Genomic DNA, 27,241 nt, shown 5'->3' with positions numbered 1-27,241 from the left:
CGTTATCCTTTCTCTGCATGTCCTTCTTCAGTGGAACTGACCTCCCTCGTGTGCATTAATCGTCCCATTCAGGAAAGAGCGTCTCCTGCATTTTCTTGACTCAAGCCCTATCTTGCTTTGCTTCACCGTCTCGAGTCCGTCTAGCCCTTTATTCGAAGATCGACTTGGCCTGGCTGTGACAGTTCCCCCCCCCCCCCCCCCATCGCGCCGGAGCCGTCGTTTCGTTTCCTCGACGATCGATAAATATCGCAGCGTCAAGGCTGCACCCAGCAAGTCGAGTGCAGAAGCGCAGGGTACAGGGATGTATGTAGCCAGCAGCAACAGTATCCCCAACCGCAACTCGTCAATGCGACAGAAATAGTGGGTTCTGGCTCTGCATATTGCATACCTATTGCATAATGTACAAGTGCACGGTGAACAGTACAGCAAAGCTGTACGCACGGACACGCTCCCCCAACTCTCGAGGGCTCTGCCTCCCAAAAAGAAAAAGCATCTCATCCAGAGCCCATTGACTTGTGCAGTTACTCGGCATCAACTGATTTGATCCACCAGACAACAATTCCAAGTCCGTCAGATGTCAACTCCTCTCCTACCAATGACCGCCCCCTGGTTGTTTGGGTCTGACGCACACGAGGAAGCCCATTTGGTGAGGCTTTTGGACTGTTCGAGTCCCAACGTTTCATGCTGCTCTTGCGAAGTAACTCTTTTTCACTTGAGGGCCCAAGTTTCCCCCTGTTGAAGCGGTGGACTCACCGCTGGTTTTGGTGCTGCTAGTGATTGAGAGGTTTTTGTCTTTTTCTCCTCTCCTCTAGGGTTATCCATTTTGAAGATGTTGGGAATAGTGATGCCTCGGATACGTGTTCGGAAGTCAGAACTCATGAGATGACACTGCGAACTTGGTTATCCCGGCTTGGATGGGCTAGGGGCTCGAAGCTCGCAGTCATGCCAACACAATAGGCATTGTTTCGAGTCGTGGACGTAAAGATCGATGCTTTGCGGCTTTGGCATTTCCGAGCACTATCCTCGTACACATGTACCTGGTACATCGACATGTAGGCGCCCACGGCATGTGCATTCAAATCGAAGCACGTCTGAAGGACGTGCCTGCATGCTTCAACACATGCCGATGTTATTCTCAAGTGCCAAAGCTTTCTGAAAGTCCATTGTTCTCTGGTCATCTCGTGTAGAACATCCACGAATCCAGGGCTTTGGCTGCCTTCGTGCCTGCGGCTTTTCGAAGTCTATAGCATCTTGGGACGTGCGATTCAATACCTATCAAAATTCACACAGAGCAAATAACACCCCAGCCTTATCGTCGAACGATCTACCAACCTTCATGTGCGCTTCATATGTAGTTGAAAACCACATCATGCAACAGTATCGATGCTGCGCACACTGCACCTCGAACACATAAAGGCGTCTACGCTCGACGGTTCCTGACACGGGTGGACGTGGCTGCCTGAGAAATGCAGCACTCCGAATCTACCTTGTCCATGCAATACCGAAGACATGCCCTCCAGTAATATCGAGTTTCCTAGATAGCCGGTCCGTCAGTAAGGCGTTGAGCATGTAAAAGTCACCTGTGCCTTCGATCAAGGCTAGAGCTTTGAAAAGCCTCCTTCAATGTCTGAGGGATCATCAATGCATGGATCCAACAGTGTTAGGTAGGTGGAAGCTTCTGTGGAACTGGACGGGATTCATCTTGGAGGGAGTGCTAAGCCCGATGTAGTTAACTGTACTTCAGATCACTATTTGATGGTCTCGATGGTTCCTTTCATTTCCATTTATTTGCTATGGGTCTGAATAGGAAGGGTGTACGGATCGTCTGCTTCAAGGGGAGATGATATGGACCGGGCGATAGGGTCGAAGCTTGTCCTATGTATTAACAAACTAGACGCCGGGCGGGATACCTGCGTTGAGTGAAATGGTCTTACCTACTCGACTGGATTCATTGTGATCGACTTGTTGGATCAGTTTACATGGGGTAACTAGACCTCGGACCCAATCCAGCTGGGGGTTTCACAGATGTAGAAGAATCTTCTCGTCGCCTCGACTGACCTCATCTATTCGGACCCTGGCATTACGCGATGCAAGCAATTGAATAGAGAATCCAATGCACATTGATGTAATCATACACGATTGCATTCCTTACACCCAGGGGTATCCCTTCAAAACTGCAATACCAAAAGACCAGCTTCTATATACATCCCACATCACGTTAAAACTTCGTCACATGTACAAAGACTCGATCATTTAATTGAACATTTCAACGCCGTTCATTCTCTGCTCTCACGCCGCATCAGTCCCACTTGGGAGCTTTCCCCAGACTGCGTCAAGTCCTTATGATGAGGGTCATAGGCGTGAGGTTCAAAAGATCGACAGTGCAGGAAAAAAGGCGACATTCGCGCCTACCTCTTTCCTGCAAGCGCAAATACATCTTGCCAGATGTCGAGCCACTGCTGCTGTTTGTAGGACAGGGGCTTGTGTGGGGTGCGGAACGTAGATGCTAGGATGTCACGCAAACGGGAGTTCAGCGTCTTCAGGGCTAGCATCGACTTCCAATTATGGGTCGCAAACCGGATACGGTTCGCGTCGATTGAGATGACCCCGGAGTAAAGCTAAGTTCGACAACTTGTGTTAGAATAAGTGCTGGAAGGAAATTCAAAAAAAAATGCAGGATAAGAGAGGATAGAATGCCGCAAAGGTAAAATGGCTGGTTTACCTTAAAGTCAGCGTCACCACACAACAGGGCAATCGCAAAATCGTCGACAGCGCTCGTGTCATGGGCATTCAGATTTCGGTTTCGAGCTTGCATAATGTGGTAGTAAGATAACCACTTGATCGCAGAATCGGCGCGCTTGTTGATTGAAGTTGGATGGAGGGTGACGGCCTGGTTGTTCGCGACGTTGCGCCATCCCTTCCCTTCTCGGGCGAGCAACTTTGGATAGAAGCTCCATGCCACGACCGAATTGATGACCACATCGTTAGCGCTGTTCAGGTCGTGTTGCTCGGGAATTGTGAAGAACTGTCGATTGCGATTGGAAGAGCGCGCCCTGTTTTGAAATGTCAGTACCTCGGTCAACCTGCGAACTTCCTCCATGAGCAGAATACCTATTCAAAGCTGCCTTCTGTGCAGCATCGAGAGTGATCAGACCAGCATCAGCGACGGAGACAACAAGCTGCATTTTGACATCCTCAATACTAAGCAGTGTCTGTGGACTGAGACAATTCTTTCGGCAAAAAGAGAATTCACTCATGCCCGGCGTGGTCTTTGCTCGCTTCCAGCAGCAGTATGCATTGTAGACCGTCAAAAGATCGGAATCGCCTGGAAAATCGTCAATATCGAAAGCGTCACAGGATACGGAATTGAACAATCACCTCTCTGGAAAGAATTGCGGGCAGAGTCTCGCTGTGCATTAGAGCCCATTGTGTTTACAAACGGAGATTTTGAGGAAAGGATAGCTGCAATGGTAACAGCAGCATCGAGACACTTGAAAAAGGCTCCGTGAATAATCAACTTGCCGAGGAAGACATCAAGTGGAAGTTTCGCCAGCTGTGAGCCCAAGGGTGTCAGACTCTCGTTGCTCGTCAGCGCTTTCACTTCCTTAAGAGAATCAATGGCACGACGGATATTCTTTGATGATGGCGGGTCAAGCGCCTCAGTAAGGGTTTGCTCGACTTCTCCCAGTTTGCAGATCTTGACCCTCAGTACCAGGTCTTGCAAAGACAAGCGAAGCATTTCTGGTGTCTGCTGCTCAGCCAAGAGGCTGTCATGGCGGAACTTCGTGAACAAATGGAAGCATATACCATTCTGCACACGACCTGCACGGCCTCGACGCTGTTTGGCATTAGCTCGTGAGATGAATGACTCGACAAGACGGGATAGCTGTCTTCGCTCATCGAATCGCATCATTTTCTCCTTCCCTGTATCAACGACCGCAGTAATGTCGGGAATTGTGATGCCTGTTTCCGCGATATTGGTGGCGATCACGATCTTCCTGAACCCGTCTGGGGGCACGTTGAACGCCTTCTCTTGATCTTCACTGGCAATGGAAGAGTGCAAAGCATGCACGATCCAACCTGATTGGAAGGTCGGCTCTGAGAGGATCTCGTCGTTCAGACGACGAATTTCGGCCAGACCAGGCATGAAGACCAAGATCGCCCTGCTGTACATTTCCATTTCAGGCGCAGTCGCAATCTTCAGCAGCAGACTCTTTATGAGCTGGTAGTCCATGCGATACTCGTCAAATTTCAAGATTGTCTCTTTCGTTTGCTTCGAGTAGCCATCCAAACTAGCCTGCAACCCTCCGGTATTCTCACCAGTGGCGTCCGAGACCTCATCTACGTCATCTTGCACCACTGAGTTTGACTCGTCCTCCAGTAGACGATAATTCGTCATTTCCACCGCATCTTCAAGATACTTCATCTCGACAGGGAAAGTTCGACCTGGGATGTTGAGGACTGGAACACCTCCCAGATAAGTCGAGAATCGTTGGGCGTCAACCGTCGCTGACATAAGAATAAGCTTCAGATCAGTTCGTTTTTGCATCAGCCTGCGGAGGACGACCAGGAGAAAATCGCTATCAATCGTTCTTTCATGAACTTCATCTAATACGACATGAGTGATATCTTGGAAATCGTCCGGCCTCTCAAGCATGCGCACGACCACACCGGTAGTTCTGGAGATAATTAGCGAAATTTTGGAGCAAACGGAATACAAAAGACATACGCGTAAACAAGACGAGTGGCCGCCGTGACCTTACTCTCAAGCCTCACCGCGAAGCCAATGAGAGATCGGTTGGTTCCGACATCGTTTTTGTTCTCGCCGAGTTCCTCACTCACGCGCCGCGCCAGAGATATGGCGGAAATTCGACGAGGCTCAGTCACATAGATTTTGCAATGCCGACCTTGAAGCATTGAGTGTTCCAAAATGTATGATGGAATTTGGGTACTCTTTCCACTGCCGGTCTCACTGCAAATTATGAGAGCCTGATGCGTGTCCAAAGTGCTCAGAATCTCTTCCTTGAAATTCCAGATTGGAAGATTCATCCTGCCCTGCATCATGCGCTGAAACGCAGGAGTAGTCGTTTTTGCCAACCAAATGTCCTGAAGATGTTCGACCTGACCGAAATAATCACCTCGTGTAGACCCCTTCATGGGACTACCAGGCTTGCTTGCCGTACCATTCCTTTTGCGGAAATTATCGAGCAGAACAACATCATCCTCAAAGGTGGCTTGGTTCTCATCAATAAGACGCTTCAAATCCTTGACAATAGCCTTGTCGAGGTCATCTTCTTGTTTCTTTTTCAGAGTCGAAAACTCAGTCCATAGGTCCCGCCAAACTGCGGGGATTCGAAGATAGGCCTTGCCTTCCTTCGAGCTTTGAGTAAAGAGGATGAATAGCGCCAGAGTTGACACATAGCCCTCAGCCTGCTGGGAGTCTGGTGTCACAATAGCATCCATTGAGAGGAATGTCGCTAGTGAATTTGATTTGTGAGTGACTGACTCGATGACTAGGGGGAACGGTGTTTCTTGTGGTTTGGACCATCGGACCTCCACGGCTTTGCGACATTGGTGACTAGATGTCGAGACGTCCTGGTAAACTATCTTGCAGGCCGAGTCTCGTGCTTTGCAGGATTCCTCCAAAACTCTTCGCGGGCTGAGGCCCACAGTTTTCCCAAAGTCACGAATCGTGAGTTTCATTTCGTGGGTGGGCTGGGGTAAGCCCAAAATCGATCCATCATTGGCATCAGCCTCAAAAATGTCTCCCAGAAGACCAGCATCGTCTTCTTCGATATCAATGGCAGCGTCGCCGCTGTCTTTCTCAGGCGATACGGGGCCTTGAGGCTTCTTTCTCGGCTCAGTGGGACGTTGCACAAAGGTCGCGTCCTTCCTGAGCTCGTCAAGCTTTGACCTCCAAATGAATTCCGCCTCTTGTGCCTCAAAAAGGACATCTCGTTCGATTCGAGCAGCCTTGCGCTGTAACTTCGCTACTGCGGGATCACTCGATATGTCTTTGGCGATTCCTCGAGCCTTCTTCCCTTTCCCACCGGGGCGATCGAACAGATCGGGCTGAAGTCCGTACAGCCTTGTCTGAAGATCTACCCACTCGGTAACCATGGTGTCCGGGTCAATCGAACTGTCGGAGTCGTATGAGACAGGCGTTGCGGTCTTTGCGGTTTTCCAGTCGCCTTGTTTTTTGCTAAGAGAAGCCCCATTCTGGGGCTTAGGCGATGATGGCCTCGAAAGTCCCAGGTCTGGCAGAAGTCAGCGTTTTGCTTTGACGTGTATTATTACAGCATAATTCCTTACCGGCCATCCATGATGTCACGCTGCCATCCTCCTTCGATGATCGCCCGGTTATCTGTGTATACGATGGGAGGTCCTCTTTTTGACTGTGTATGGCCAGCCACTCCATAGCTTCGTCCAGATTCCACGCAATATCACGACCACTCGGGGCAGGAGCACCGGCGAAATAAGAGAGGACATGTTTCAGTGCCTCTTCTGTACGTTCAGGCGAGAATCCAAGCTTAAGCAGCGTCTCCTTCAACGTCCAGAGCCTGCTGTGAAGCTCCTCATCCGGAACCAGGGTCTTCGCATTGGCGCTTTTGGCGCTCGAAAGAAGGTATTCATGTTCCTCGACCGTCGCCAACTCGAGAATACGATCCTGGACATCGCTCGGCAGCCATTCGAGAAGACTCAGCGAAACTGCTTGTTGTCGCAAAACTCGTTTCTCTGTTTCCAATTTAGTCGCTTGGCGAACTGCATCGGCCTTGCATTTAGTCGAGTATTTGTCCACAAATATTTGCAGTTCGGCCTCCTCCAGGTGTTTCTCAAGCTCCTCTGGAGAGTAATTATGCAATGAGGGACCGGCCTGGGATATTTCTGAAACGGTCTCACCCGTAGGTCTGCTCCCGGGACGTGAGCTTTGTGCGTCGTTTTGGGATGTGGCTTCTGAGTCCGCTGCTGTTGTAGTCGGTGTATCGGTTGTGCTTTCGGGCTTGGGCTTCGAGGGAACGGAGACTGTTGCGAAGCCTCGAGCTGGGTTCGATGGAGTCTTCTTTTTCTTTTTGTTGTTTGACGGCATGATCGCTGTCACGTCCTAGATAAAGATCTTAAACAGGAGTCGGAAAAATCACCTTTTGGGGAAACATATGAGTATCTTCCAGATCAGCCTCGCGAGAGCGTTGCTGGAAGTTGGAGAATTAGGAAGCGCTCATTGCTGGTTGAGCGGCGGAGAATGCAGCTGCCCCCCACACAAAAACTCTTATGACAGCATCCGGGCATTTCAGCCCACCTCACCACGAATTCATTCTTTCCCCTCGTCTACACAACCCTTAAACCTCCTCTCCCCGCGTTGACCTCTGATCATGGATCCAATTCCATGGGACCAGGTCAAGTCTGGGGATCTGGATGCCTTGCGGGTCGCACTTCTCTCGAGTTCGACCTCGCGAAGGGTCCGGACCCTTCAAGAACTCCGCGACAAGAGCGGTAAAAACCAATCCCATTCCGTGCGTGATGCTATGTTTTCGCGGACTGCTGCTAATCCTGGATATTGATTAGAATCTGACCTGACCCCCGAGTCCCAAAGGGATGTCCTCGCATTGCTCTTCCAGACATATCCTCGTTACGTTGACCGACCGTCTCGTCAGGCCGTTCAGCAGTGCCTCTCTTCCCTTCTTCGCACACCCAATGGCGCCGATCATCTCAAAGATTTGACAGAAAAGCTGAAAATCGAGTCCGCGAAGCCTGGCCTGGCCTCGAACTCGGGCTTTGTCTTGCTGGAATGGTGCTGCGTTATCTTGCAACAAATCAGCGAAAAGGCTGACACGCCATTGGCCAATGTCCTCGACTTGATCGCAATTGATGCTAAAGCATTGGAGAATTGTTTCGCTCATACCCCGAAGGAATCGGTCAGACAATCGGCACTCCGGGTCACCAGAAGGGCTCTGCGCGCTGCTTTCTCTTGCGAGGCTTGGGGTGAAAATGCGTGTCGCCAGTCAATTGCTCGGCTAACCAGTGACGCTGCAGCCGGCTACAAGAATGCATTGTTGTTAGGCGTCATCTCCGGTGTCTGCGCTCGACTACCAGCTCGCAAAACAATTCTTGAGGAGTCGAAGAAAGAGCTGCTGGGATTTTATGCGAAAGAAGTGATCAGCTCCAAGGCTGTGGTGCCTTCTCATGTGGCCGGCGGGCTGTCGGACTTCTTCACCTCGTTTGTTACCAAGGACGACGTTGTGAACGAGATAGTGCCCCCTATGGAGAAGTCCATGCTCAGAGCGCCTGAAGTGATCATGAATGGAATCATCCCCCCACTATGCGCTTCGCTGCCTGAGGAGATTGACCTTTCAGAAGTGCTGCATGCTCGCCTCTCCAAGCACCTTCTGGCTAGCATGAAGTCAAATAACGCGACTATTCGACAGGGCGCAGTTGACTCTTTCAGGGCCCTCGTTTCATGCTGCAAGACGGAGTCATTGGTGTCGAAGATTGCCAATGAGCTGCTCAGTCCCATGAAGACACAGAAAATCACGACCCCGGAGCATCGTGTCGCTTATTCGCAAGCCATTCTGGCCATACCATTGTCTACAAGCGTGTCCACGGAGATTGCACAGGGACTTTGCCCTCTCTTCACGCGAGAGTCTAACGAAGCGGCTCTGGAAGAGGAATTGAAGTCATTATGCACACATCTTTCCTTCCTCATCAAGTCCTCTATCAAGATCTCTGACGACGTGATTAATGCTGTGGCCAAGGGAGTATCTGACAAGAGAATTCCATTCAGGAGAATCTGGCAACTTAGAGTAGGAGAGATGCTCTGGAACTCTGACGTCGCATCCCTCAAGACTGCCGAGGTTGAGCCGCTTGTTGTGAAGTTCCTGTCCAAGATGAAAGACATCTATGTGGAAGTTGCTGCGAACGCTTTGCCATCGGCCCAGAGCGGTGCTCTTTCATCCGCCTACATCTTCCTGGCTATGTTCCAACGAGCATCTGATGTCGAAGCCTCAGCTAAGGCGCTCTGGGATGAGAAGGTTCAGCAAGCTATGACAATGGGTCCAAAGCCATCTTTCCTTCTGAATCCTAGAGCCTATTCAAAGGTCACCTCTTCTGCAGAGATTCAATGGCTTGTTCGAGCCTTAGCTTCCGTGACAGCCGGTTCAAGCTTCAGGTGTGCGGACGACGCGGCGAAGACTGCGTGGGCCTCATCCTTTATATATGCTATCACAGGTCCAACATTAGAGACAGCTCATCGTCAGGGGGCCGTGGCCACCTTGGCTTCTGTTGCTCTTCAGGATCTCAATTTCATCGGCCAAATTGTGATCAATGCGCTTTGGTCCTGGCTTTTTTCTTTCCGAACAGCAGAGAAGGAATCTGCCGCATTCTTTGCCGGACCCAGCAGCGAACGTCTGCTTCATTTGGTATTGAAAGGCTTGATCCCTTCGTCCAAAATCAGAGAGGAAAACAAGCTGGACTCCTCCGCTTTGGAAGCCCAGCTTGTTGACATTCTCGTTCTCGGGCGGTCAGAGCTGATTCCAAACTGTTCATGGATCGATTTGTGTCTGGCAACCGGCGTCGACCCTGGAAATCTTGTTCGAGCTCATTCCAAAGACTGCATCGACCGGCTGGTCAATGTGACAACAGATCCTGTGCAATCGGCGGTGCCCAACGTCAATGCGGCGGTATGGAGTGCAGCAGGTGACCTGGCGTTCGTGGCACCAGACGTGATGATCCCTCGAATTGTTGATCAGATCAAGCAAGATTTGGATGGTTCTCGCCTGGCGAAGTTTACAGCCACCGACGCAGCCATTGCTCGTACGCCTGAAGGAACAACATACATTGATGTCTTGAGCAGCAAGTCTAAGCAGCCGGTCTTCGACAAGAGCACCAAGGATTACGATACTTTGAAGTGGGAACAGGAGCTGCGTGCCAAACTCGCCGAGAAGCAGGGTCAAAAGCCTAAGAAGCTGACCTCAGAGGAACAGACAAAGGTAAATGCTCAACTCGCGAAAGAATCAAAAATTCGCGAAGATGTCAAACAAGAAGTCAAGCGTATTGAGAGGGGTGCTGGACTTGTCCTCGGTCTAGCCAATAGTCCAGCAGGTGACGCTGAGGGATGGATCAATGAGGCCGTTAGTTGCTTGCTCTCTCTTTCCAACGCCGGCGCTGGGCTATTCGTTGGCGATGTCGTTTCTCGAGCCTACATCACCTGCTCCGACAAGTTGTCGCCTCGTCTCTCGACCACCCGACCTTTCATCGGGATCGCGACTCTTCGTGCCATTGGTAATACAAATTTGCCCGCAGAAATGGAGAACGAGCATCTCGGTCAACTTGTCACGAGGATACTGTATCGCTTGCGATTCGCATCCGAACAGCGTCCACTTGACACCCCATCGCTCGCCTATATTCTCCCCCTGATCTTCATCATTCTGCGTCAGAATGGTATTGAAGAGGTGAAGGGGGAACAAGAAGGCGAACAGGTGCTCCTTGCAATCGAATTCTTATCCTTCCATACTAATTGCTTTGGGGATGTGCGACTTCCTCGTATCGAAGTGCTGCGGCAACTTCTGTCAGGAATGGAAAGATACACCCAGCATTATAAATTATTCAAGGACACTTTGTTCGATTTTTGTCGCTGCATCGCAGCTAGCATTACCGCTGAGGAACTTGAGACTCTTCTGCAAGGCACCATAGTCCCCGATGCCTCTGTTCGCACATCTGTGCTCCAGGTGATTGATGCTGAAATCGACTTGACCGATCTTGACTTCTCTGTGCATATCTGGTTGAGCTGTCACGATCAGATCGAAGAGAATGTCGAACTAGCAGAGGCTATCTGGGAGGAAAACGCCCTGGAAGTGGATGATGACTCTTATCCTCAAATCGTCAAGTACTTGCATTCCAATGATTACCAACTTCGAGGTGCTGCGGCACGGGCTTTGGCTCACGCCATTGAATTCGACAAGAGCAAATTCAATGGCATTCTCTCCGACCTGGAGGCCCAGTACTCAGAAGAAGTCAAACCTAAAGCTCCGGAGAAGGATGCTTATGGTATGCCGAAGAAGGTCGAAAACACCGATAATTGGGTGGCCAGAAGTGGCATTGCCCTAGCATTCAACGCAATGACCAATATCTTTGAGGGCGAGCAGATCATAAACTTCTTGCAGTTCCTCATCGAGCGTGGCCCTCTTGTTGACAAGAATTCCTCTGTCCGCGCTCAAATGGCCGAGAGTGGCAAATCTGTCATTGCCGAGAGAGGCCAGCAAAAGGTCGAGGAGCTGATGAAACTGCTCGAGACCGTCTTGGAAACCTCGGACAAGGCAAGCCAGACCTCGGACCTGTTAAACGAAGCGGTCGTTGTACTTTACGGTGCACTAGCCCGCCATTTGCAAGCCGAAGACCCTCGGCTCCAGACAGTCGTCAACAAGCTTCTTGCAACTTTGCCAACGCCCTCAGAAACTGTGCAGTCTGCTGTTTCCGAATGCTTACCCCCATTGATTAGACTTTCGGGGCCTAAGACTGCCGACTACGTTCAACAGATGCTGGATTCTCTTCTCAACGTCAAGGAGTATGCTACTCAACGTGGAGCCGCCTACGGTCTGGCTGGTATTGTCAGCGGCAGAGGTATCTCCACTCTACGGGAATTCCGCATTATGAGTCTCCTTAAGGAGGCCTTCGAGAACAAGAAAGAATCTCATCAGCGGCAAGGTGCCCTGTTGGCGTACGAGCTTCTTGCATCTGTTCTTGGTCGTACGTTCGAGCCATACGTTATTCAACTTGTTCCACAATTGCTTGCCGGATTTGGCGATCCCAGCATTGACGTTCGTGACGCCTGTCTGGACGCTTCTAAGGCCTGCTTCCAGAATCTCAGCTCGTATGGTGTCAAGCAAATCTTGCCAACTCTTCTGGATGGTCTTGACGATACCCAGTGGCGTAGTCAGAAGGGTGCTTGCAACCTTCTGGGAGCCATGGCATACCTTGATCCCCAGCAGCTTGCTGCCAGCTTGCCCGATATCATCCCTCCTCTCACGGTCGTACTTAACGATACCCACAAAGAGGTCCGTAATGCGGCCAACCGCAGCCTGCAGCGATTCGGAGAAGTCATCAGCAACCCTGAGGTCAAGAGCTTGGTAAACGTGCTTCTGAAGGCACTGAGCGATCCCACCAAGTATACGGACGAGGCTCTTGATTCGCTTATAAAGGTTTCTTTTGTTCACTACTTGGACGCTCCATCTTTGGCTCTGGTCGTTCGCATTCTGGAGCGTGGTCTAGCGGATCGCTCTGCCACGAAACGCAAATCTGCACAAATCATCGGTAGCTTAGCTCATCTCACAGAGCGAAAGGATCTTATTGCTCACCTGCCTATCATTGTCGCTGGTCTCAATATGGCTATTGTGGACCCTGTTCCCACAACTCGAGCAACCGCCTCCAAGGCCTTGGGCTCACTGATTGAGAAACTCGGTGAGGACGCCTTGCCTGACTTGATTCCTAACCTGATGAACACTCTCAAGTCAGACACAGGCGCTGGCGACCGGTTGGGATCTGCACAAGCACTGTCAGAGGTGCTTGCTGGTTTGGGTACCACTAGACTTGAAGAGACCCTGCCTACCATTCTTCAGAATGTGTCAAGCTCTAAGCCGGCCGTTCGTGAAGGCTTCATGACTCTGTTCATCTTCTTGCCTGCTTGCTTCGGCAACAGCTTCGCCAATTACCTGAGCAAGATTATTCCCCCGATTCTTGCTGGTCTTGCGGACGACATCGAGTCGATCCGAGAGACTTCATTGCGCGCCGGTCGCCTCCTGGTCAAGAACTTCGCAACCAAGGCTATTGACTTGCTTCTGCCCGAGCTCGAACGAGGTTTGGCTGACGACAGCTACCGCATTCGTCTTAGCTCCGTCGAGCTGGTCGGAGACCTGCTCTTCAGCCTCACTGGTATCAGTGGCAAATCCGAGGCTGACGAAGAGGAAGAGGAAGCTACTCAAGCCGGCCAGTCGCTTCTTGAGGTTCTCGGAGAAGAGCGCAGAAACAAGGTTCTGTCTGCTCTGTTCATCTGTCGCTGCGATACTTCTGGTTTGGTCAAGAGTGCCGCAATGGCAGTGTGGAAGGCGTTGGTCGCCTCTCCCAAGACCCTCAAGGAGATGGTGTCGACTCTGTCGCAACTTATCATTCGCCGACTTGGCTCGTCCAACATGGAGCAGAAAGTCATTGCTTCCAACGCCCTGGGTGATCTCATCAAAAAGGCTGGAGAATCAGTGCTTTCTACCCTTCTGCCCTTGCTTGAGGAAGGTCTCCAGACCTCGCCTGATGTGGACGTTAAGCAAGGTATCTGTTTCGCTTTGCGCGAGCTTATCACTGCTACTACTCCTGAAGCTCTCGAAGAGTATGAAAAGATCCTCATTTCTACTGTTCGTGTTGCTCTGGTTGACAGCGACGAGGACGTGCGTGAAGCTGCTGCCGAGGCCTTCGACGCCCTGCAGCAGATCCTCGGCAAGAAGGCCGTTGATCAGGTCCTCCCTTACCTGCTTCACTTGCTCAGAAACGACCAAGATGCCGAACAGGCTTTGTCTGCACTCCTGACTCTGCTCACGGAGCAGACTCGTGCCAACATCATTCTCCCCAACCTCATTCCTACATTGCTCACTCCCCCTATTTCTGCTTTCAATGCCAGGGCCCTGGCTTCCTTGGCAGAAGTTGCAGGAGGTGCCATGACCAGGAGACTGCCGAACATCATCAATGCTCTCATGGATGGTATCATTGACACTCAAGATGAGGAGCTGAAGACCGAGCTGGAGGCTGCCCTTGATACCGTCCTGGTGTCTGTTGATGAATACGATGGCCTCAACACCGCTTTGAATGTGATGATGACCTTGCTGAAACATGATGACCATCGCCGTCGGGGCAAGGCCGCTCTTCACCTCAACAAGTTCTTCGCGGATGCGGAAATCGACTATTCTCGTTACCATCAGGACCTGATCCGTGTCTTGTTGATCTCATTCGACGATCGGGATCAGGAGGTTGTGAAGGCTGCCTGGGCCGCGCTGAGTGGTCTTACTTCTCACCTGCGCAAGGAAGAGATGGAGGTCCTGGCGATTCCAACTCGCCAAACTCTGCGCCAAGTTGGCGTTCCTGGGGCAGATCTGCCTGGCTTTAGCCTTCCCAAGGGCATCATGGCAGTTTTGCCTATCTTCCTGCAAGGTTTACTTAACGGAACCACCGACCAGCGCACTCAGTCCGCTCTTGCGATTGCGGATGTCATTGACCGCACAGGTCCCAACTCCTTGAAGCCCTTCGTTACTCAAATAACAGGTCCTCTCATCCGTGTGGTGTCTGAGCGTTCCACAGACATTAAGTGTAAGCTTCACATCATCTTGCGTACCCCTCCGTGCTTTGAATCGATGCTAATCATTACACAGGTGCCATTTTCTTTACACTCAACAAGCTGTTGGAGAAGATCCCGCTTGCAGTCAAGCCCTTCCTTCCTCAGCTCCAGCGCACTTTTGCCCGTGGACTTGCCGACTCTACCAGTGAGACTCTGCGTAATCGCGCTGCCAAGGGTCTCGGTATCCTCATTACTCTCACTCCTAGAGTGGATCCCCTTATTGCTGAACTTATCACTGGATCGAAGACCACCGACACTGGTGTCAAGAATGCCATGATGAAGGCTCTTCAAGAAGTTGTGGGTAAGGCTGGTGCAAACATGAGTGAGGCTTCGCAGAATGCAATCCTTACTCTGATTGATGACGACGCCAGTGATGAGACTGACGCTGTCGCCATCACGAATGCACGACTGCTTGGTGTGCTAGCTAAGGTGATTCCGGATACCTCAGCTGTGCCCTTGATCAAGCATCGCGTCCTCAACGGTCAATTCTCACACGCGTCCATTTTGGGTCTGAATGCTCTGCTTGCCGAAGCTCCTACAACTCTATTGGACAACTTTGTTACGGAGACTCCCGCTGCAATCTCTCAGGGCGTCACTCACAAGGATCCATTCATCTCCGACAACAGTGTTCTCGCTGCTGGTAAATACCTTCTTTCCAGCCAGGGTGATCACAGCTTTGAGACCCACAAGGCCATCTTCGAGTCCTTGACTTCGGCAATTCAACCCGGGGGTCCAGTGGATACCCGTAGATTGGCCTTGGTTGTCATTCGGACAGTCAGCCGCTTGCACCCTGAATTGACCCGTCCTCACCTCGCAATTCTTGCGCCGCCTATCTTCGCGGGCGTGCGGGATCTGGTGATCCCAGTGAAATTGGCATCCGAAGCCGCTTTCCTGTCGCTTTTCTCTGTTGTGGATTCAGACAGCGAGGTCTTTGACAAGTACATGGCTGGGCCCGGTGCATCCTTGCCCCCGGGCCCGAAGCGTAGCATGTCTGATTACTTCAAGCGTGTTGCTATGCGTCTTGCCAACCAAGCACGAGAACGCCGGGTCGCAGAGGGTGGCGAAGGCGGCCTAGGCCTATCAAATGACGAGGTGGACGATGAGAAGGAAGTGTGGAGTATTGGAAAGGTGGATTTGGTGGATGATTCATTTGGCGACGATTGATGACTTTTGTTCGTGTTGATGAGGATTAAGGAAATTTCAGGGTGTATGAATCAAGCTGTATATAGGTACTTGACGTGGGTATACCCTTATCACAATTCGTCAGTCTATGAAGGCACCAAAAATAGATTCAAGTTGATTTACTACGTATGTCTCAAGCGTAATGCTTCATAATATGGAGATTATTGCGGGCAGGGCTAATGAGATCGATCTCGCCGCCACGGCAACAAGCAGGACCAATCTACAATGCAACACACCTAGTGGAGAGGATGCTCGGGAACGCTTTTCAAGTTTGTGAACTGATCGATCCCGAACAACTCGCTGAATATTTGCTAAACTACACTTTGGAGCGGTCAGGTTTGATACATCACGTTAGTCTCGTGTGATCCGAGTATATGGAAACTTGGAAAGTCATCACGTGCTCTGGATAGCAAGATGATAAAGTTTATGAAGTTGCTAACAAGGCGTCTGGAGTCAGATGAAGATCATGCGTCAATCGTCATTACTCCGCGTTGGATCGAGAACGATGTCTTGGCACAAGTGCAATTCCTTATCGATTCCGTCTTATCAGGCCGCAGCGGGCGCAAGAACAAATTTCACGTGACGGAGTATGTTTGTATGGGACGGGAACCCGATCAGGAATAGCTCGAAGGGTAGCAGCCCTAACCCTTGAATGCGCGGTGGGAGGGGGGACTCGCTTACTGCACATTAGCTAATCGGCCCGCCCCAAACTCCTCACCGTCTGGTTTTCTACGTCCAGTGCAACGAACATCATCCGCCAACGACCGTCGATACGCCGACATCAAGATGTGAGTTTTCATCTCCCGCGATACTCCGACCGAATCCAGCATACCGTCCCACGATCGTTTGCGAAAATTTGGATCCGATACCGCCGATGGCAGATATTGGGGATGGGCTTGAACGGATCAGGATAGATGCAGAGGCTGACAGCGTCTTTTTTTCCTCATTGCAGGGTCAACCTTCGCACCCAGAAGCGCCTTGCGGCCTCCGTGGTCGGCTGCGGCAAGCGCAAGATTTGGCTCGACCCCAATGAGATGACCGAGATCTCCAACGCCAACTCCCGTCAGACCATCCGCAAGCTCGTCAGCGATGGCCTCATCATCAAGAAGCCCGTCACCATGCACTCTCGCGCCCGTGCCCGTGAGTTGACTGCTGCCCGCCGTATTGGTCGTCACCGCGGTCTGGGTAAGCGTAAGGGTACCAAGGATGCCCGTATGCCCAGGTACGATGAACTCGACCCCATCCGACAAGGCTCGAATCAGCCAGCTCTGAGACCTTCTTCACGGCCTCTATCATAATGGGCATATTCGACATGGCACACGCGCTCCGAAATAGCATGTGCTAACATGGTGTTTTTCCCTCTCTTTACAGCCAGGTCCTCTGGATGCGCCGCATGCGTGTTCTCCGTCGCCTTCTCGTCCGTTACCGTGCCGCCGGCAAGATCGACAAGCACCTTTACCACGAGCTCTACCACCTGAGCAAGGGTAACACCTTCAAGCACAAGCGTGCTCTGGTTGAGCACGTAAGTTTCTCCCTACCAATCGAATTCAAAGATTTCGAACGTCTACACCTGGCTTCCACGATTTCCTGTGATCAAATCAACACACCTCGCGCCCTGAACCTCGTGACTAACCAGTGTTTCTTTTACGACTATAGATCCAGAAGGCCAAGGCTGAGCGCCAACGTGAGCGTGTCCTCAAGGAGGAGATGGACGCTAAGCGTGCCAAGAACAAGGCTCTCCGTGAGCGCCGCGCTGAGCGTGTCGAGGCCAAGCGTAGCGCTATGGCTGGCGAGGCCCAGGAGTAAATTCGTTTCCACAATTTGCATTCCGTGGCATGATTTGACACTTCTCGACTCATCGGTGCGGAGGTTATGAAAGCGGATGAAAACATACTGGGTTTGTTCCGGGGAGACTGAATTTATTTTTTTTTTTTTCGAAAAAAAGCGGCTGCACTACTCTTTACTACCCTTTTGTCTCCTCGAAATACATAAGTGTCGCCCTTGATTCCTCGAAAAAAAAAAGTCCCCTTCTTCCTCTAGTCGGACATGATTCTTCTTTTCCTGCTCTGAAGACGACGACGACGCTCACCAGTCTTTCTCTGCGGATCGCATGGGGGTTTGGGCTTCTGGGATCTTTTGGGAAATTTTGGAGCAATAGGGGAGATACAATGATGACGTGATACTCCAGCCATTCTTGTTGATATCGAGAAGGCAAAAGGAAAAATCTTATTCAAAACAAAAAAAAACTACAAAAAAACACTGTCTCTCCCTATCAGTATGGCGTTTCAAGATGATTATGATTTGTTGGCGATTCTCCCCTCCCATGTCTGTTGGTATGCACGATGTAATTGGACTTGGTTGTGATTATCTGCTCAGTTGAGCACGACTATGACAGTTACACTTGCTCGTGACGAGGGCTGTTGTTCATCCTCTTCGTGGACCTGTCATGCCCCGTGTCAACAACCTTAGATTAGAGAACCTGCCGTGAAGAAAGACGGGATACCAACATTGGTACCTGTTCAGACTAGTGCAGGTGGATGACAGCTATAAGTATGTACTAGGTATCACCACTGTAGGACGTTAGGTAGGTTTTAGTAGGCGCAATCGGTGAATGGGGTAGATAAATATCGCGCTACGTCCATGTCCTACATGGATCGAGTGCTGGTCTACATTCAGTCGATAAACTCGATACTAATTGACATATATCAAGCACGGCCCTACCTGCACATGGATGCTTGCTGACTTTGCTTCTGTTCCAGTCGTCTGCAGCTATTTCTCAATATCCTAAATCAACGAGATGGTGCAGAAACTACGCCAAGTCGGCGTTTATAGGGAAGAAGGTTGGCATTGCTCAAGTAATATACATCGCCGCCGAGTGCCATTCCATATCCCTTTTTGAGACGCCGGTGGTCCGTCTAACCTTGATAGGTGTGTTGGATGTAGCCACAGCCTTGTTACCTGATTGAACTCGTCACCCGACCGGTCAATGCCACAGACGTTTAGGGCATTGGATATCCTGGGGTTGGTGATACTTCAATACGCCTCTGCCCGAACAGACGGTCGAGGACGGGACTGCAGTGGAGCGATGTAAAGTCTCAACATAGTCTCTACGGCCGCCAAATGTGGCTCGGCATGAGGCTCTGCGTGGGTAAGACAAGCCGGGGAATTCGGCTCGTAAATCAACCTCCTGAACAGACTTCAACGTCATAAACCTCTGATTGACCAGGTTCAGGACTGGGAAATGGACGTGTCACCCTCCAGCTGAACTGGAAGTACAGTATCTGTGCATCGGAGATGGATCCACATATCTCGTCTTGGTGGTCAGCATACCGTGGTGGATCGACAGGAGACGTTTGTAGACCTTTCCAGAGTATGACCGAGTGGTTGATCCGGTGGATGGATATTGATGAAGACCAGTAAACTTGAGAGTGTATGGCAAGGGAGTTAGTTCCAAAGAAGGCTGACAGACCAAGTCCTGCTTCGGGTATTCCTCGTCACCTTCCAAGACATCATGCTTCGCAGGGCAGTTCTTCGAATATGACTAGTGTTGTGTCTTGTTGGTCACTTTCCCAATTTCGAGTGTATCTAATGTAGGATGGTTTCCATCCTTTCGTTGAATTCAACTGATCTATATGATCCAGACCAGCAACTAGGGTTCATTCTAGCGGCCTAAATACTGCTGTACCTATGTACTAGAAACTCTTGTAGACAGAACAGACACCAAAATGGGCACCAGTATTGAGATGAAGATGGTGACTTGGTTAATACCATGGGTCTCACTTTTCTACGACTCAAGTCTCTGGGAAACGTGAGACACCTCCACTGACTCTGATCGAGCTGCATCTCAAATACTCAGATGATCATCTGCAACCAATAGACACCTATCCACAAGTATCGTAACTCCCACCGCAGTGTCTCTGCATGGGTTGAATAAGTACTGATACCAGCATGCCTGGTCAAACAATGTCAAACACTGGTTCACCGCTCAATTATGAGGTATTCATCAATTACTTACTAGCGTAGTACGTGCTACCTACAGGCTACCAGTATTCATTCCCGTCGCCAGTGCTTCATCCTCGACCCTTCTCTTCATCTTCATCTTCATCTTCTCCTTCGCAATGTTCCCCCTGTCTCAGACTCGGTGAGCCACCATGCCACCTCAACATTGCTACTATTCTTGTATAGTTGGGCCTTGTTTTCACGTTGACTCGATGCTGATCTCTGAATGGTAGCAGGTATGGCGGGGAACGTGGGATGACATGACCAGTGGAGGCAAAGTCCGTTCGCCCAAGCGTCCAAGCTCCAAGACATACAGTCACTACAGTGTAGACTGTAGAGTGTACATCCCCACAATTGCTGGACTGGACGCTGTACATGGCACATGCTGCTGCACCTTCACCTTGATCGGTGCTGTCATGGTGGTGGCCCTACCCCATCGCACCCATTAAGAGTTGAACATGAAAATGCTGGTGGACCTCGACGATGAGACATGCTGATGAAGAATGACCAGCGTCGTGGTCTCTGAATGGTTTGATCTTTCCCCAGACTGGTCGCCTTGAATTGGAGTCCTGAAAATCCAACCATCGCCTTTTCATTATCCAACTATTGAGGGCATGCGGCGGGGCGGCGGGGCGAAACTGTCACTGGATGCTTGGCATCTCTGTGAACTTGAATCTCGAGATCGGACTTTGAGCTGTTGTCTCATTTCTGGGTGATCATGACTGGATCCATGGAGTGTGAGTGATGCAGATGGAATGCGGCCTCATTTAGAATCCGAAACATGGCGAGTGATGTTTAGAAAGCATCGAGGGGGAGGTAACTTTACTATCACCACCACCATCACCCACCCCTACTGCTGATTGCTACTGTGACTAATGCTTTCGATAGAAGAGAACGAGTGCTTGAATTGAGGTCGCAGTGCCTGATGGATGAAAGCGAAAGGAAACCTATATAAAGGTGCATCTCCTGCATGCTCGAGTCCAAAATCATCAACTCCTCAACATACCTCGCTACCACTGTCCATCTTGATACCTTTCAAGGGCTGCCCCCTCAGTCTATTGCTCTCCACATCAATCTCTTCCCCATCATCAAATCCATCCTCTTCAAATTCATCACCCGACTACCACCATCAAGATGTATGTCCCCAAACCTCTCCTCACCCTCCTCGCCCTCGCCGCAACCACCACTCCACTCGTCCAGGCCGTCGGCAACGCCATCGTCATCAACCAATGCTCCTCCCCCGTCTGGCTCTGGTCCGTCGGCGGCTCCGTCGGTCCCTCCAACCGCATCGACCCCGGCCAACAATACTCCGAGACCCTGCACTATGACCAAGCCTCCGGTGGCATCGCCATCAAGATCACCACCGACGAAGGCGGCCTGTACAACGGAAGCCCGCAGACCAACTTCGCGTACACCCTGGACGGACAGGGCGTGTGGTATGATCTGTCGGATGTGTTTGGAGATGCGTTCTCGGGACATGCTCTCAAGGTCGTTGCTGCGCCGACTTGTCCGGCGATTTGCTGGCCTCAGGGCGTGGCGCCGAACGGAGCGAGTGAGACCAAGGTTTGCGGTGCGAATGCGAATGTGACGCTTACGCTTTGCGCGGAGACTTGTTAGGGGCATCGGAGATGGGTTTCAAGGTGTCTGTCAGTGTCTTGTGTTGTTTCCTCGTGGCTTTATTTTAATGATGGATTGGATGGAAAGTGGACAGTAGGTGGAAAGCAGGCGAATGACAGGTGAAAGTGACTTTTCACGGAGACACAGTACATGCAAACAATAGTCTGGACATACTAGATTGACAATGTCGAGTCTTTCCGTGATACTATCTTCCATTCAAATCGGTGTACAACCATCCACCCAGAACTCCACGACGAGCACACAAGCAATGGAAAAACATACCAAAACCAACCTTGTCCTTGACAGCCCCAGAATACAAAGATCAACCCACCCCCAACCTCCAATCTGGAACACCTCACGAAAAGACAAACCCCCCAAAAGTAAACACATCAAAACACACTCATCAACCCCCTACCCTCAACGTCAAGGCTCTCATCCAGACCAAACGCACTGGATCACACCCACCTCAATCCCTTACACTAAGAAAATACTGTCTCCCCCTCCCCCTCCCCAAAGCCATGCACGACCAGTCTCGAAAGTCAAGAGCAAGAGCAAGAACACACCACGTACGAAGCACCAAGCGCGAGCTTTTAACCTGCGCCCTCTGAGCCCAGTGAGCTGTGTGATGAGGACGCGACGAGGCGCGGTATACGACTAGGACTACGGATATCGGTGCTATTCCAAGTTCAACTACAAGTACTGGTCTTGGTACTGGTCTTGGTACGGGACCATGACTTAATATCAATATTAAAAGCTAGCGCTAATGAGGATACCCCGAAACTTGAACCCTAGCTGGAACTTGCCTCTAGCTTAGCTTGTCATCTAGGCCGCAAGGTCACGTACTCTAGTAGTAGCTTGCTTAGGGAGCTGCCAACTACCTCCTAAATACCAGCTGGAGCTGGAGATGGTATTGTATGTCACTATATACTATGTAGAGTACTAGATTCGTCTTTACTTGGAAGAGTCCTTCCTTATCTAATAGCTCACTACCAAGTATTGAATGAGGTGGGTGAGCTACGTGGACGTCCTTAGACACTGCATAGTGCATTCTCTTTCTTTGGTAGTACGAGGACGATATCAACGTGGCGAGGGACATTTTGAACAGGCCATGAGGATGGATAAGGGACGCTGGTGACTCGCTCTCACGCGCATACTTATTTCTACGCGCCGACACCGTGGATCAAGGATCTTTACGATTTACATTTGAGCAAAAACCTGAGATGAGGTAGGAGCAGGACATCCTCAACTGATCACGAGCACCAGCCTTGAAGGACACACGTCAGGCCTTAGATTCTTCCAAAAAGCGACCAAGCTATATAAGGAACAGAAAGGAACAAGAGAAAAAAAGGGAAAGAGAAACAAGTTAATGGGATATCTGATAGGCCGTTGCAAACCATCCATGCAATGAGAAATATAACAAAAAATTCCAAAGGAGTCCGTTAATGCCATGTATTTTTCCATGGGATGATATCAAAGGGAGTCGACAACACAACAAGGGACAAAAGTAATCAATCCAGCGGAGGGGCTGCTCTCAGTTCGAGCAGTAGCCGCGAGAATGATAAAAAACCAAAAAAAAAGGAATATCAGGCCTGCGCACACTCACACGAGTGCAGATTGTCGAAGATAATGAAGACAAGGATGAAGATGAAAGGTGTCTCCTGCGCCTTGGAAAACTCCGGCAGATGGGACGAACGAAAAAAATGTGTCCAACATGTGTACACCCGGGCAAATCGAATTCAAAAACACCTCGCCCGAAACCATTCCCAGTGAAAAACATCAAAAATGAACAGCAGCGATGACATAGCTCGCCGCGCCATCGGAAGAAACATTGCACAGAACAATGAGAGAGAGAGAGGTAAGTGAAGTCGAAATAGATTGCCAAAAAAAAAAAAAAAAAAAAAAAAAGGTTGACCGTGGCCAGCGTCGAGGAAAAATCGGGCAAGGAGAAACAAGTTGCAAGCTGGCGTGATCCGTTACTGGGTAGTAAGGTCCGGCTCATGGTGGAAGATCTTGGTATAAATTTCGGTCAAAATTCGAGCATCGGCACGTAAAGTGGGCGAAATATGTTGACTGCGGAGAAGAAATTTGATCGTACGCTTGAGAAGACGCTCAAGGGTAGCGCGGTCAACAAGGTCGGAGAGGGCAGAGGTGTATGTCGCAGAGAGAACAAGCATGTTGCCGAATTGACTTTAAACAATCATCCCAGGTCAGTTATTGATATATCACAGTGGTCTGCAAGATTAGCAAGAAAGGAAAAAAAGAGTAAAACAACTTACGCGTGAGCTGTGCCGAAAATGTTCGTCACAACCAGCCGATCCTCAACCCCGTCGAAGGCAGTGGTACTGAGAATGGCTGAGTCGATGCAAACACTGCATGCACGTCGCATCTTGCCAAGTAGTTCGCGTACATGTCCAACATTGGGCGGGACCCAATTATTGGAGGAAGAGCACGAAAAACTACCGCCAGGCGCTGAACCAATATCGCTGTGCATACGCTGCATGTTGGCACTTCCCGCTCGACCGGATGATTGATTCAGTATTGGTGAATTCTGCTGGGCCTGTGAACTCGACGCAGATGCTTTGGGTGATTCAACAGCAGGCATAGATTTGGGCAGCGCGCTGATCCGGGCGCCATTCTGTCCATAGTGCAGAACATGGTACAGCAACGGGCGGTGGATAATGTAGCGGGCGCCGTAGTATTTGGCACGCATACGAGCGGCGTTGATATCAGTGGCGGGTGGATCGGTGTCCTTCCAGTTCATAGTAACTGGTAGACTGTTCCGCCAAAGTTCCAGATTCATACTGAGAGTTTCCTGGACACTAGATGACCACCGACCAGATTCTCCTTGCTTATCCACCTTGTAGAGGTCGGTATGAACACGGTTGAGCACCTTTCGGAGGTGGATCTGAGCCGAGTAGAAAAGCATCATGCGAGTGCTCGGTGCCTCCAAGTCGTCTGGGATGTCAATCGTGAAGCGACCTTTGGGCAGATTGATCCGACCTTCTGAGCGAGAGATCCCACTCGCCGGGATATCGAGCTCGGCGAGAAGATCACTCTCCAGCTGCAGACATGTCCAATAGGCAAAGTTGAAGAGATCTTGAGTGCGGCCCTCTGGCAACCGCTCATACCGCTTCTGACGCACCAGGACTTGGCAGGCTCGGGCCGCCTGGCAGATCCAGCCGTGGCTCTGGAATGGATGAGCCAGCTGACCAGCATATAGACCTGCAAGCAGCCCAGCTTGAACATGTGGCAGCTCAACACCTCCTTGGAGCAACCCCAGTATCGTCGTGGCATAACCATACAGGGCCAATCCAGGGATCACTTCGAGGTTTTTCACGTGACCGTACTCACTCTTGATGGCGGAGATGGTTCGTCGAGACAGGTTTTGCTTTTGCTCCGGCCCTCCAAGATAGCTGTGGGTGTCTTGAAAGTGCGGCGCGTACGCAGAATTGCGAGGAACAATGGAATCAGAGTTGGGCGGGGACAAGACACCGTTCACCATATGTGGCGGACCGTTGATGTTGGGCATAGAGGCTCGAGCAGGTAATGGTCCGAGCGGAGCAGGGATGGGTTGCTGGCGATAGTCCACAGCCTGCCGATCCATGATCGGTCCTGGGAGAGGAGACTTGTGCTCGCAAATTGCGCCGATGGCCAAGACCAGCAGAATCACGGCATTGTCGATGTTTTGTCCTACCCTAGGCCGTGCGGATGCTGAGCTTGGATCGGCCGAGGTGCCTCGCGCTCCTTGCAGATCGTCATACGAGCGTTTCCGCTTCTTGTCGCGGCATAGATTATTGGGGTCGGAGGGCGGCGAGGGGGTTCGCGGGCAATAACAACGAATAAAGGCGTCCACCTTCATCTCCAGTTCCTCTTGCCAGAGGAATGGATGCAACTTGTGCATCCGATTGAGATAGCTTTGAAGATACCGGTGAGCCGTTTGCCCGTCGAGTCTCAGCAATCCGGTCCGATCAATTTCCGCGTCCACGTCCGTGTATGAGTCGGAGCCCATGATCTTGGAGGTTCCATCGGGATTTGAGAACTTCTCACTATAGCCCCCATCGTCATCCGGTAGCGGTGGCGTGGGCAATGCTGTGTCATCTGCGGTGTATGAGATTTCTCCTTGTCCGTACACACTGATCAGACCCCGCTGTTCCTCCAATCGCATCACGTAGTCCTCGTCATAGTCCGCATTGAGCAAGCGCTTAATGGTTGGCCACATCAGAAGCTTGTGGGCTGCTGTGGTATGCTCCACGGGGATGGACAATTCTCCTTCATTGTCGTTCTCAACCTGGTCTTCAAAGTTGGAAGTGTCAAGCTGAGGCTGTACGGTATCAAGGCTCCCTTGTGAGTAGAACGAGGATGAGGTCGGCACTTCATCAACCGCCTCAGTGGAGGTTGGCTCCAGCTTCATTAGTGTCTCCTGTGTCGGTCCCCCGTTGGTCATAACGGGCACGTGTGGTGCTGGAAGAGCTGCCACGTGCTGCGCCGACGCCAGAGAAAAGCGCGTGGCGCCAATGCCTCCAATCGCGGTCATGATTTCGGAAAGCATTTGACGTTGCTTTAGTTGCTCCTTGAGGGCTGTCTCATGTGTTTGCCAGATCTTGCTCAGGCTTTCGAATCGTTCGATCATCTTGTCCTCGAGCTCCAAAATGCGGTCCATCACCAGTTGCGCGCTCTTTTCTTGCCTATCCATCCTGGAATTAGAATAAGTGGGCTCGGTAGAGTCCCCGGTACGGGCAGAGGGGGAGCCGCGATACATACTTATGCGGAGGGACCTCTTTATACACGCAAACCAAGCTGTTCTCTTTGCAATGACTGCAAGCCGGTCTTCCTTCGTCACATTTTGCCTTTCGTGATCGACACTGATCACAAGCCTGGTCCAATAGAAAGGGAAATAGTCAGCGCGATGTCCCTGCCCCCAGAATAACCATGTTTTGCCCGCTTAGCGAAAGGGTTTGGCGAACCTGTTGAGCACGAGCGGCCTTGCGCTGTCGGGCGCCAAAGGCTGGATTCGAGTAATATCCAGCCTCATATGAGACCGGCGTTCCCGAGGGAGCAGGTGGGCCGGGAGGCATATAGGATGATGGGGGCGGTCCAGACGTTGGAGTGGCCTCGCTGGGACCAGATGCCTCGGACTGGAAGCTCATGCGGGACCGGTAATCGGGTGGTGCTGAATGTGGTGGTGATTCATGGGGCGCCCCGTTCATGGAGGGTCGAAAGCCCACATGCGGCGGGGGGTTGGATCCTGGTGATGAGGCGGAGGGTGAGCTTGCGGATGGCCCGCCGCTCCGGACAAGCTGTTCGGACGGTAGGGTCCATCGGGGGGTAACTGAGGGAGCTCTCGATTCAAAGGTGCATGAGGATATCCTGGGCCAGGCAGCATATTCTGGCCGCTGGAAGGGCGACGGTCTGGCGCATGGCCGGGGTGACTGTCAAATGCGGGTGGATATGGCGCGCGAGACCATGCATTTTCGTACACGCCATGCGGAGGCGGCGCAATAGGCCCCTCGGAAGGTGGTATCCGATTCATCGACGGGTAGCCGTGTGCCTGTTCACGGGCAAGCAGAGTTCACGGGTGAGTGTGTTTCTACAGGCCAGAGTCAGTCAACTCAAAAGCTTTTGAAGAGCCCTTTTCCGTTGTTTCCTTGGCCAGGCCGCGAAGATGTTTCCTTTGATCTGGTCTCTCTCTCTCTCTGACGCACCGAGGTTCGGAATATAGCTCGATGGGCTGGAAAATGCAGCTCAAAAGAACATGACTAGTCGCGGATCGAGGACGTCGATGGAGCGAAGGGGAACAGTCGTTACGCGCCGACTGGTGAAATGGATCCAGAGAGGGCAGGGCGTAGCAATTGTGGGTATAGAAAGATAGACGCGAGCAGAGCAGAAGATTTGGCGACTGATGATCGGAGGGGATCTACCACGCGCGTGTAGGAAGGGCGCAGAGTGATCGACCGCAAGGGGATCCGCACCGGGAGTTCACACTGACGTCGACGGCTCGGAGAGGGGATCGCAGAAGGAGAGGTGAGTGCGGTGTGGACGCCAAAATCGGTTGGCGAGAGCCCAAGGTGCGAGATG

At 51.2% G+C, this 27,241-nt stretch overlaps 5 protein-coding genes across 5 annotated transcripts; 3 read left to right on the top strand and 2 right to left on the bottom strand.

The window, feature by feature from the left end:
* Window positions 1-2,299: 2,299 nt before the first annotated feature.
* On the bottom strand, window positions 2,300-7,087 carry N7539_005364 (putative ATP dependent RNA helicase; the record flags this gene model as incomplete). Its single annotated transcript, XM_056934966.1, has 7 exons — window positions 2,300-2,327; window positions 2,413-2,618; window positions 2,723-3,053; window positions 3,112-3,325; window positions 3,379-4,679; window positions 4,730-6,257; window positions 6,313-7,087. The coding sequence occupies 7 exons, from the start codon at window positions 7,085-7,087 to the stop codon at window positions 2,300-2,302; spliced, it is 4,383 nt and encodes a 1,460-aa protein (XP_056790160.1).
* Window positions 7,088-7,370: 283 nt separating this feature from the next.
* On the top strand, window positions 7,371-15,532 carry N7539_005363 (putative translational activator; the record flags this gene model as incomplete). Its single annotated transcript, XM_056934965.1, has 3 exons — window positions 7,371-7,491; window positions 7,564-14,340; window positions 14,403-15,532. 3 exons carry the CDS (start codon window positions 7,371-7,373, stop codon window positions 15,530-15,532), a joined length of 8,028 nt encoding a protein of 2,675 aa, XP_056790159.1.
* Window positions 15,533-15,964: 432 nt separating this feature from the next.
* On the top strand, window positions 15,965-17,356 carry N7539_005362 (60S ribosomal eL19 domain-containing protein; the record flags this gene model as incomplete). Its single annotated transcript, XM_056934964.1, has 5 exons — window positions 15,965-16,145; window positions 16,290-16,338; window positions 16,503-16,772; window positions 16,922-17,072; window positions 17,207-17,356. 5 exons carry the CDS (start codon window positions 15,965-15,967, stop codon window positions 17,354-17,356), a joined length of 801 nt encoding a protein of 266 aa, XP_056790158.1.
* A 3,327-nt stretch (window positions 17,357-20,683) lies between these two features.
* On the top strand, window positions 20,684-21,166 carry N7539_005361 (putative BYS1 domain protein; the record flags this gene model as incomplete). The annotated part of the gene is made up of 1 exon (XM_056934963.1): window positions 20,684-21,166. The coding sequence occupies one exon, from the start codon at window positions 20,684-20,686 to the stop codon at window positions 21,164-21,166; it is 483 nt and encodes a 160-aa protein (XP_056790157.1).
* Window positions 21,167-23,139: 1,973 nt separating this feature from the next.
* Window positions 23,140-26,696, bottom strand: clcA (putative C6 finger domain protein; the record flags this gene model as incomplete). The annotated part of the gene is made up of 5 exons (XM_056934962.1): window positions 23,140-23,353; window positions 23,443-25,851; window positions 25,928-26,040; window positions 26,131-26,411; window positions 26,474-26,696. 5 exons carry the CDS (start codon window positions 26,694-26,696, stop codon window positions 23,140-23,142), a joined length of 3,240 nt encoding a protein of 1,079 aa, XP_056790156.1.
* Between the last annotated feature and the right edge of the window lie 545 nt (window positions 26,697-27,241).

This window comes from Penicillium diatomitis (assembly GCF_028827545.1).
Source record: "Penicillium diatomitis strain IBT 30728 chromosome Unknown utg000005l_segment0_segment0, whole genome shotgun sequence".
Taxonomy (NCBI): domain Eukaryota; kingdom Fungi; phylum Ascomycota; class Eurotiomycetes; order Eurotiales; family Aspergillaceae; genus Penicillium; species Penicillium diatomitis.
The sequence above is the reverse complement of the archived record's forward strand: the minus strand, read 5'-3'. Positions and strand labels throughout refer to the sequence as shown.